Source organism: Rhinolophus sinicus, chromosome 1 (assembly GCF_057876585.1).
Source record: "Rhinolophus sinicus isolate RSI-liver-muscle chromosome 1, RSI-T2T, whole genome shotgun sequence".
NCBI classification, from domain to species: Eukaryota; Metazoa; Chordata; class Mammalia; order Chiroptera; family Rhinolophidae; genus Rhinolophus; species Rhinolophus sinicus.
The window spans coordinates 84,770,849-84,783,026 of NC_142501.1; the positions used below are offsets into that span (position 1 = coordinate 84,770,849).

At 40.0% G+C, this 12,178-nt stretch overlaps 1 protein-coding gene across 1 annotated transcript; it reads right to left on the minus strand.

The window, feature by feature from the left end:
* Positions 1-5,170: 5,170 nt before the first annotated feature.
* Positions 5,171-6,434, minus strand: CCER1 (coiled-coil glutamate rich protein 1). Its single transcript, XM_019742155.3, has one exon. It carries the CDS (start codon positions 6,430-6,432, stop codon positions 5,248-5,250), a length of 1,185 nt encoding a protein of 394 aa, XP_019597714.3. The 5' UTR covers positions 6,433-6,434; the 3' UTR covers positions 5,171-5,247.
* Positions 6,435-12,178: the final 5,744 nt, after the last annotated feature.

Here is a 12,178-nt window from a genome sequence, read left to right on the forward strand (position 1 = left end):
AGTTGAGAAAGAAATACCAGTATCTCTTCCTTAGGTGCCACTATTAGCAACCCCACATTGAAGAGACTATACTTTTCTACCCTCCATGGAATTCAGGTCAAGCTTATAAAGGAAATTTTGTTTCTAGACAGGTTGTTTTAAATAAGATAAGAGAGAGATATGTTCCAATAACATGTGTGCCAACAGCTTTGAACTCAAAATAGAGGACTTGGGTCCCAAAACAATTTACTTCTTTGCATTTCAGCTCCTTCATCTGAAAAAGGAAAGTAAAGCATTAGTTCACAGGGTGGTTATATTTAAATGTTACAATGTGTGTTAAGAATCTTGCATATGCTCAAATGTTTTTCTTGAAATCTCAGGTCTATGTTCTAAATAGCTTTAATGTTCTACATAGATGGCTTATAATAGGCATTTAGTATTTATCAGAATTTTCAATATCTTTGGGTATAGCATAAGGCAGAACATGCATCTTTAAGCATATGATGCATGTATTTTTATTTTGAAAAGAATGGGAAGAATTTTGAAAATAATTGGGAAAGAATGATCCTAACTTGAATGGGTAATTATTAGCACTAGATCTTAAGGTATTAATGTCAGCTACAAGAGGAAACAAAACATCATTTACTGGCAGTAAGAGTAGGAGATAAAGGTCAGAAAGTATATTTTGAACATGAATCAAGCTCTAGAGATTTAATTCGTTCTCATAGTTGGTATATAGATGAGAAGTCATACAAATATATATGCTCAACATGGTCTATATGATTGCAATTACCCAAGAGAAAGTAAGACATAGTTAATGAATCATTTTGTTAATTATCTTGTGATTTTACATATGTGATTGTTCTAATCATTAACAAGCAACTTTTAGATAGAACATAATATGCCAATGGTCTCGTCTGTGCATTATTAAATACTTATTATAACTATAAGCATTGGATATCACTGCTCTGAGTGCTGGGTAAATTTTGGCCCATTTAATCTTCATATCATTTAATCCCGTGAGGTAGATACTACAGAGGAGGAAAATGAGAAGCCAAAATGTTAGTTACATGCCTGGGGTTACTCACGTAATAAATAACAGAAGTTTTGAACCCAGAAACCAAAATCTTAAACATTAAATTCTTATGAGGGCTCTGCAATGGATCTAACCCCTAAACCACAGACCTTCTAAATCTTTAATTTATGTGTACATCACTCACAGGACTTGCTACAAAGTAGATTCTAACTCAGTAGGTCTGGGTGGAGCCAGGGAATCTGCATCTCTAAGAAGCTCTGGGTGGGTGGGGGGTGCCAGGAGTGCTAGTCCATGGGCCACACTTGCAATATCAAGGCAGCAGACCAATACGTTTGCACACTATTTTACCAGAAACCAAAACTCAATTTCAAGGACCCGTAGGTTCATTCTTAGTTCAGTGGAAGCAACTAAAATATCTGGATACCTTAGTCTAAAATAATTGCAATGAAATGAACTCTCCTGAACCTTGTTAATGAACCTAGACTGCTCTCACATTCAGAAATTGTGATCATTTTGATCATAAAATGTAGTTTAGTGTATAATGATTAACAGAGATTTACAGTCTATAATGCAACTCTTCTTAAATATTTGGTTATTTGGTCTTCACAATAGGCCTGAGAAGTAATGGAGTATGGCAACTACATTTAAGGAAACAGAGACCCTAGGCCTCCATCACAGGTCTTCTAGGCAGCAGTGACAACACAGAGATGTCCAAACTCTTCTTTTCCATCAGCTGACCTTGATGTCAGGCTATGCTCCATTAACTGGCTAAAAGTAAACAGGTGCAGGACAAGGCTACTATTCAAACAGCTAAGTTACAGCCACATTCTGATTTTGCTTTAAATACACAGATAATCAAGGCCCAAGTGATTCGCAAGCATTAATACTGAGTAATTTTAAATTGTGATTGCATTAATTTGAATCTAAATACCAACAACATAGCTCCACATATCATTTTATTATGCTGCTAAAGAAGCTGTTTTCTTAGCCTCTCACTCTCTTACTCCAAGACCTGCTATGGAGCGATATTTATATCATTTTCTTCCCAGACTCTGTAGGGTTGGTGTAGCTGGCAGGAGACTGGTTATTTCACCTCCTATGTTTATTTTAATGAAACTAAATATGTTGGGGTTACTTTCTTCTTCATATGCAGATGTTATAAAAATTTATGAATCCATACTCAGAATTCAGAGGTGATCTCTAAATGTTAAGTATATTTACCATCCATAGAGGGCTAGTATTTTCACAGGAAAAAAACAATTCCTTTCAATTTACTGTGAAGACAAAGTAATGAAGATAAATCAAGAAATGCTATTAGTCACTAGGAAAGGAAAACATCAAAATCTCTATGTGTAAAAATACTGAGAATAGACAGCAAAGATTCTTATCAAGCCTAGGCCTTCTAAATAGACTGATCGGCTATAATGTTATTTTTCTGATAATTGAAAAAGGAAATACCTGCATTCTTCAAATAATTGGGTAATGGCACCTCATTATCATGGTGTTCACTCAACAAGTTTGAAATGATCTTAAGAATAAGGAGCTTATTTTAGAAAATCGTGTTTTCTTCGAGCATGCGCTTACCTCTAAAACTAAAGACTGGGTGTATTCTGAACTGTACTAACACTGATACCATTGAATCATCATCAGGTTGTACTGAACAAGCTGTGCAGAGGTTGTCCTTGGGGGTTTACAGCGATGGAGCTCCAATCACGCTGAGCAACAATCCCTAGGGACTTGTCATTACAGGCTGGTGTGAGGAGGTCTCTGAAAAGGGTAATAGGATGACCAATCCCCATCCCCTGACATGATTTAACCATTTCATATCAGCCTTCAGGATTAGTCAAGGGACCACCACAATATCTAGCTAATCGATGATTCGGGTAGAGAATCATCAATGGCTAGTTGTTTCCTCCTGGTGTCTACTCAGAAATTATAGATAGCACAGGAATGAAGAGATGAAATGGCTTCTGCCTACCTCTCTCAATTCTCATTGGCCACTCTTTCAGGACACTCTGGTTCTTATGTCCTCAGTTCTTCAAAGGCACCAAGCTCCTCCCAGCTCTCTGCCTTTAGACTGACGGCTTCCTCTGCCCACAGTAAACCTCATCAGCTTCACTCTTGGGTTCCCTTGTGATATATACTTTCATAGTGGTACATTTCCTTTAGAATAGTTGCAGTGACTGATTTATCTAACTCTTCATTTAGTGCTTGTCTTTTCTACTGAACTATAAGCAACATGAGAGTGGGATTTTGCTTATTACTCTTCACAGTGCTTGGCCCCTAGTAGCTCAGTAAATATTTAATGGATAATGTGTTCGTGAACTAGAGTAAACTCCTCAGGCATTGCTCATGTTTACATCCTCTACAATGACTAGTGGATAATGTCTTACGCATATGGAGACAATATGTTGCATTTTTAAATGTAAAAGTAGGATCTCTTATAAGAGTAAATTGAGAATTGTACAGATATGATTGTGACGAAATTCAGTCCTAAATGAAAGGATTTCTTTAATGAGAACATACTTAAGGTTTAGTGATTGTTTGAGAATACTAGATAAAGTATTTTGGGGCTATGACTTGTAAGAATTTATTGACCAGTGTCAGGATTGACCAGGAGCTGGATTTTTGATTTTCCTCTGCATATAGTGTTAGAACTGCAAATGTGTGGCCAATTTAAAATTAGTTTTATAGGTAACTCAGAAATTGCATCTTGCAGGAAACAATTTCTTACAGCATAATTAAATGGTTGTTCCCTGCTATAGTTGGAGTGTTTGGTATCATTTAAAAATTCCCACACGGTCTGTTTTAGTTTTTCTTCTTCTGTTCATTATGTTGGCTACAGAAGTATTGCTGAGCAGGTATCTGATATGTGAGAAGCAAGGTACTTTCATTTATTTTAAATATTTTTAAAGTTTTTTATTTTTTAACAACTTAATATTATCACCCCAAAGGCTGCAATTTACTGGAATATATGAGTAAAAATCAACTTCCAGGTAAGATATCACCATACAGTCTCTTCACCAAATAAATACTAAATTGTCGTTCAGATTATACTTAGAAGTACAGTTTGTCAAAAGATGCAATTTTTGAGAAACCAGGCTCGAATTCTTCATCTAGGGATTCCACCTCTTCTGGAAATATGCTATGGATAGAAACTTTTATTAAATTATGAGAATTAAATGCCCAGGAAGACATGTATTATTACTTCCTAAAAATGTCTGAATAACAGCTATCATTTTGAATGATTTATTTTCCACACATAATTGTTTGGACATTAGAAATAAACTCATGTAGGCTTGTACATAACACATCTTCATTTTATTCTCCTTTATAAGACAAAAAATCTGTGAAAGAAATAAGGTATTCCACCCCCAAAAGGTCAACAATCTTAAAAATCAATTCTGCACAAACTATTTTTATGGTTCCTGTGAACTTATGACAAAGAATGTATCTTGGGATGAGGCTTCAAAATCTAAGCCACATTCCATAGCTAGCAGTTACCTTGGATTTTAACTAGATGTGCAAGTTGACTTCTGACCATGGGGAATCCTCTCCATGCATGGATTTATGGATTGTTGAGGCCATGGCAGATAAACAGTTCCACAGAAGCAACTTCATGCTCTTCTGAGGAAGATCGATCGCACTGTGGAACAAGGAATATAAATGAGCGATGCCACAAGAGACTGCAGGTGGCGTTACCAAAATACAGGCCTCGAAAATGAACTCTGAAGGTGGAAAGTCTACAAGGAAAATAAAATTTAAAACACCTATTTGGGTTATCATGCTAAAAGCACTGATAGACATTCAGCAGACATGGCACTTGCTTCTTATGCATGTAACAGTGCAAATAGCTATTGATTCCGAGCTCATAAAGAACATAAATTGTATAAATTTGTTATAAAAAAAAGTTTTCAGTATTGCCAGAATTTTAAAAACTGGTGTGTAGAGGGGAAATACCAAATGAAAATATTCAAACTGTAGTAATAAAAATAGTTTGGCCTTTAATAATTTCCAATTAAATTAGATTTGAAAGCTCCCCTGTCCCATAGTCATACACAAACACACCAATTTTTAAACATTTTATAATGGCCAAAGAAGGGGTTTACATGGATGTTAATTAATGGAACTCACTTTTTAATTCGTTTTTTTTTTTTTTTTTTTTAATAAGCTGTTAATCCAGTTTAGCCTCAAATCAGTTCCATCCCATTCCTCAATCCTTTTCCTGATGTCTAAAAGTTAATGTCCATAAGGAGAGCTTCCTGTGGCACTTCAGGAATTATCTGACTGGGGCTAAAAAAAGAACAGTTCATAAAGTTCTCTCCCTCTTCTTCAGCCTCCACTAGGAATGATAAAGGTATTTGCAGAGGCAAATCATTCTCTTCCTCTCTCTGCTCATCCTCCTCCAGCCCCTCCTCTCCCACTTCTATTTCCTCCTCTCCTTCCTCTTCCTCTTCCTCCTCCCCAGAGCCAGACTCCTCCACTTCCTCTTCCTCCTGGGCCTCTGCCTCTTCGTGTTCCTCCTCGCTCTCCTCATCCTTCCCATCACACTCCTCTTGCTCAGACTCATCATTTTTCTCCTTTTCCTCCACCAGCTGTTGGGAGGGAGACTGGTTTTCCGCCTCGGGGACAGGACTGAAGCTGAGAAAGGAGCTCTGCACACAGCTAAACAAAAATTCCGGAAGCTCGGCGTCTTCCTCCCCACCGACGGGCTGCGCGTCATTTCCGGAGGAGGAGCCCGCCGGGGAGGCGGGGCCACCTGCCTGGGCCTGCTGTGCCCGCAGCGCCTCCTGCTGGCGTTCCAGCTTCTTTTGCTGCCGCATGTCCTCGTAGACCTGGTTCATGATGAACTGGGTGGTGTTGTGCGGCGCACGCATGCCGGGCGCCCGCCACCCATACAGGTTGACCGGCCGCAGCAGCGTGCTCAGATCCACGGGCGGGTTTTTGGGGAAGGAACGGCGAGGGTGGCGGCGCAGGCCGCGGCCCCTGCGGCCCCAGCGCTTCTTCCTGCCAGAGGGTCTCGTCCAGCCAGGGTTCCAAGGCTCTTGCCAGCAGGAGCAGCAGCAAAGGCACAGCGGATGCATGCCACACACTCGGATGGCTTGCATCCGGCCGGGATGCTTCCAGCATCCCGCCCGAGGAGGGCGCCAGGGCCCTCCCCAGCGCCGCCGGTTAGAGTGCACGGCCCTATAGGGACTTCGGGGTGGTTGGAACCATGGGCCCTGGCCGTGCTGTTGCTTCTGCTGTTTCCTCGGGGGCTCAAACGCAGCGTTGGGGCCATAGCGGGGCCGCCGCTTGTAAGTCGGAGCGCCCCTGCGCCTTCGGTGGCTGGAAGACCAGGTGCGAAACGGGGCAGAGGATGACCAGCCGCCTCCCAGGTTAAGAGGGTCTTCCCTTTTGTTGAGGGTCTGGGTCATAGTTCACGGAGCTTCGAGAGGTCTAAATGGAAGCGTCCCAGAGGCTGTCTTCAAATTTGGCCAGATCCCGCGGTCTAAAGAGCCTCGTCACCCTGTGTCTCTCCTCGCAGCGCCACGTGCCTGTCGCTGAGATCCCGCCTTTCCTCACCAGGGGGACCCCTTTTCTCCGCTCGTTACTAACTCGCTTTTCTGTCGTAAATCTCGCTGGGGTTGTCTCGCCCAAATTAGCTGGCTGGGACTGGGGCTGGTTAAAGATGGTGGGGGAGGAAGATGTTGATGGGCTACACGAAGCGAGAGCCGCACCCGGGTCCCACAGGCACCCGCCTCGGAGGAGGCTCGGGCTGGGGATGGGGGAGGCCCGGGTTGCGCGTTATCTTGCTGCTCGGTCTCAACCCAAGTGCTTCACGGTCGCCGTCCTGGTGGGACTGTGGGGCGCAGACAGGCAGCCTTTAAATACCGGACGGAGCCCCCGCGTGCCCACTGCGTCCTTGGTTGCCTTGGGTGACAGCCAATTGGGGTCGATGGCTTTCTCTGTGCGTGGAGGTGGGGGTTCCAGCTGGAACGACGTGCCCTGTGAACATTCGCGGGGGCTTATGACGCAGATTTTAAGAGAGGCAAAGCGAGGCTAGGCTGTGTTTGTGTTGCCCCAGTCTGTTGGCTTGAGGCTGTGTATTTGAACCCTTTGTACCACCTCCAGGCTTAGGGGTACAGAAGATGGCCCTTCAGCTAAAGTCATGGGTTGGGGTTGGGGGGGAGGGGAGGTGCGAGAATTGAAAAAGATATCCTACACCTTTGCGGATGGCGGTGGGGAGGCATAAGAATAAAGAGAAAGCTATTCCAGTAGGAAAACTGGGCCACAGTCCTTACCTTATGGCCAGTGCCTACTTTTCTAACTCCTGGGAGCTGCAGTTCGTGCTACCTAAAACAAGACCACAAACATTTATTGTGTTGCTTATTGTGTGCAGATGGACCCATGGCACATGATCATCATGCCTACCCTGTGAGGTAGGCATTATTGCCACTCTCACAGATAAGGGAATTGTGAGGTTGATTTGCCTAAGGTCGTGGGACTAATGTCCTTCAGGGCTAGTAGTTAAGCCTGGCTTAAATACTTAAGGACATCGCTGCCCTGTACTACACACGCACCTTAAATAGGACTCTTGTAATGAGCAAATGGAATAGGTCTGAGAAAGCACTTTGCTAATTGTGATAGACCATGAAAATCTCAGTTGATTAAGCCAACATTACCAGGATGTATATACCATGAGTATATTATCATTATACATTTATCATTATACGTTTACCCGTAGAATGCACAACACCAAGAGTGCACACTAATGTAACTATGGGTTTTGTGTGATAATGACGTGTCAATGTAGGTAATCAACTGTAACAAATGTACCACTCTGGCGGGGGATGTTTATAATGGGGGAGGCTATGTATCAGTGAGGGAAGGGAAGTTACAGGAAGTGTCTGTACCTTCTGCTCAATTTTGCTGTGAACCTAAAATTACTCTAAAAAATAAAGGCTATTAAAAAATAGACATGCTTCAAGTTCAGTTCACCAATTATTAACCTCCAGTTTCTTACCCATGGCATGTTCCAGTACCTCATTTCATAGGGTTGTGTTAAAGATTAAATAAGATACCGCATTAAAGCACTTAGTGCAGATGCCCAGTAAGCACTTAGTAACCGTTAAATATCATCATTATCATATTCAAACACTTCGAGACTTTTTAAAAATTAGTTTCAATATACAAAACAACATAGTGATTAGATAGTTATATACCTCATGAAGTAATAACCCCAATAAATCTGTTACCCATCTGATACTGTACATAGTTATTGGAATATTACTATATTCCCTATGTTGCAATATATCCTTATGACTTTTTTTAAATTATAGTTGACATTCAATATTATTTTATATTAGTTTCGGGTGTACATCATAGTGGTTAGACATGATTTATGAAGTGATCCCCTGACAAGTTTAGTACCCATCTGACACTATACATAGTTTTTACAATATTATTGATTATATTCCCCGTACTGTTCTATACATCCCCATGACTCTTTTGTAACTACCAATTTGTACTTCTTAATCCCTTCACCTTTCTCACCCATCCCCCCAAACCTCCTCCTATCTAGTAATCATCAATTTGTACTCTGTATCTATGGCTCTGTTTTTCTGTTTGTTCAACTATTTTGTTCTTTAGATTCCACATATAAGTGAGATCATATGGTATCTATGTTTCTCAGTCTGACTTATTTTACTTAGCATAATACCCTTTATGTCCCTCTAGGTCCCTCCATGTTGTAGAAACTTTAGGAATTTTAAAGAAGTGGATACATCATATGTAAAGATAACTAACCCTGTGCCTGTACAAAAATAAGCATCCCTGCCCTTGTGTCCTTTTCTTCTCCCACGTTTTAGAAGCATCAAGCAGTGCTACCAGGCTTGATCCTGGAGAAAACTGTCCCAGAGTATATCCCTTTATTGCCTTACCATGGTGAATGGAATTGTGCAAAATGAAACAGTGCCCACTGGGAAACTGAGTCTATACATGCCTCCATTAAATGACATAGAAGCAAAATGTGGGAAATCCCTGAAGCTTGCAAAGGTCATTTATGCATTCCTGTTGAAGACTGAGAACAGCATGGGGGTTCCTGGAGCAGGACTCCAACCATTGCTGTGGGACCTGTAGATGCTACAGGCTTCATTCAATTTTACGTGCTCTGTGGCTTGCTTGACTCAAATGTCTAATACGGACAATTTTAGCCTCCAGTGTATCTTTCTGGATATAGACTCACACATTTGGAAGTTGAGCTCCCCCTGCTCTGCTTATCTCAGAATGGAACGGTTATATTCCAGATTTATTTTTAGGATAAATGTGGTATACAATATTGAGTTTTCATTGAGAGCTTTAGAAATTGACCATGTTGCTATCATGGAATTCCCATCCATTTTTTTCCTTGTTTAAAAAAAAACACAAAAAAAACTAATAGATAATTAAGGATATCATTTTTTTTGATCAGTTGGTGTGAACTTTATACCAATAATACTAGCTTTATATACTTTTCCCATGGTGAGAACTATATCGTTCATATTCATCCTCCCTATTAGAAATATTAATGCTGTATTGTCTTGCCCCACTCTTCCTCTTAGTAGAAGAAGCAGCAAGTTACAATTTATGATTTTTAGTTTTTTCAACACATTGGCATTATAATACAAATTGTTCATTTACTGGTAAATCATCCAAGAAAATTAGCACCAGAACATGTTAAACACATCCATCAGTAATTCAATTAAGGAAAATTTTTAAAGACATATTTTAATTCATCCATATTCTTTAAATACTGAAACATGAAATGTTCTTATTCAATATTGAAATATAACACATTTACCGTATGTTTATATATGAGGCCTGACAATTAAGTTCACAAATGTGTTGCAATGATGTTGCTAACCTTTTTTGATATCAGAGGGATTACTCATTATGAATTTGTACCAACTGGACAAACAGGTAACCAAGTTTACTATTTGGACGTGTTGAAAAGACTGTGTAAAAAAGTTAGACAACCTGAACTTTTCATCAACAATTCATGGCTCTTGCATCACGACAATGCACCAGCTCACACAGCACTGTCTGTGAGGGAGTGTTTAACTAGTATACAAATAACTGTATTGGAATACCCTCCCTACTCACCCGATCTGGCCCCCAGTGACTTTTTTCTTTATCCGAAGATAAAGGAAATATTGAAAGGAAGACATTTTGATGACATTCAGGACGTCAAGGGTAATACGATGACAGCTCTGATGGCCATTCCAGAAAACGAGTTCCAAAATTGCTTTGAAGGGTGGACTAGGCGCTAGCATTGGTGCATAGCTTCCAGAGGGGAGTATTTCAAAGGTGACCATAGAGATATTCAGCTATGAGGTATGTAGAACTTTTTCTAGGATGAGTTCTCAAACTTAATTGTCAGAGCTCATATTGTATTAGTTTTCTATTACTGCATAAAAGTTTCCCACCGACTTAGTTACTTAAAACAATGTACGTGTGTTATCTCAGACTTTCCAAGTGTCAGGGATCCAGGAACAGCTTAGCTGGGTCCTCCCTTCTGGGTCTCATCAGGCTGTGATCAAGGCATCTGGCAGTTTGGGTTCTCAGCCTGGGGCTCACTTCAGAAAAATCTGCTACCAAGATCTTTCATGTTATGGGCAGAATTTCTTTGTGGCTGAGTAACTGAGAGCCCCACCTTTTAGCTGTCTGAAGGATGCCTTTAGTTGGCTGAAGGATGCCTTCAGGTTTAGAGGCCACCCACAGGTCCTAGAGGACAAAAGCAGTTCCCAGAAGCTGCTCACTGATCCTGGCCAGGGGTTTCCTCAACCTCACTCCATTAAGCCAGCAAAGAGGTTCTCCCTAGTGCTTCCTAGCATGATAAGTATATGTGTGCACGCACACACATGTGGGTCACAATCATGGGCTTGGCGATTCTGTTATTTGTGACAGCACTCAAAGAGAGAGGATTAAACAAAGGGATGAACACCCAGAGATGGGAAGTCACTGGGGGTCACATTAGAGTCTGTTTGCCACATATATTAAGTCAATTTATCAAAATATGTCCTTTATATTAACTAGTTACAACTTTATTTAGGAGATTTTAATGACAGTGTTGCATTTTGAAATTCTGATAAGAGCCATATGGTAGCATGGTTTTGCTATGCTTTATGTCGTGCAGACCATGATGTTACGTTGAAAACTCAGTGAAATACCGTGTAGCCCCGAAAATAAGACCTAGCTGGACAATGAGCGCTAATGCGTCTTCTGGAGCAAAAATTAATATAAGACCCATATTATATTATATTATACCCAGTATTACATATTATATATATCTTATCTTATCTTATCTTATATTATATTATAGACCCGGTCTTATAGTAAAATAAGACCAGGTCTTATATTAATTTTTGCTCCAAAAGACGCATTAGCGCTCATTGTCCGGTTAGGTCTTATTTTCAGGGAAAAACAGTATTGCTGTTGATTTTGTGCATTTGTGGGACTTGAATGCATTCTAACACTTGGTGGCAGTATTCACTCATTGAAAACTCTGCCAGCAGGAGTCCCTATACAAAACAAACTGAGAAGTTAGGCAGTTTGCTTTTATATTTTACCACGAATACGATATTTAAACTATTCCAGATTGCTAATATTAATTGTTCTTTATTCTGGTGCAGTGGAATTAAGTATATTTATTAGATTTTAACATCTTTCAATCAGCTAATTAAACATAAATAAAATTCTTTAGAGAGAAGTTGGATACACCTGATATATTTGATCAGGAAAATAAAATACAACAAATATTTTTAGACTTATCTTTGTATCCAATGCAATGTTATTGGATATATAATAATAATAATAATAATAATAATAATAATAATAATAGAACGCATTTTATGCACTCTCAAAGGCTTGCCTTTCTCTATCCTATTCACCCGTACTAGTAATTGAAAACAAAAATGTCTGCGCCATCTAGTGGTCACAGAGACTAAGCACAAAGTATTAAGCCTTTCAAGCTTTCTAAAGTGAGATAAAAGGATTTAAAAAGGGGATTAAAAATTACTCATTGCTTTCTCTTCATAATTTGGGAAGTTGTTGGGTTAATGAGGCATATTGTGCATCTGGAAATACCATTGTGGTAGTTTTTCATTTATGAATCTTTATATTATTTAAGCAAATTATAAAAGT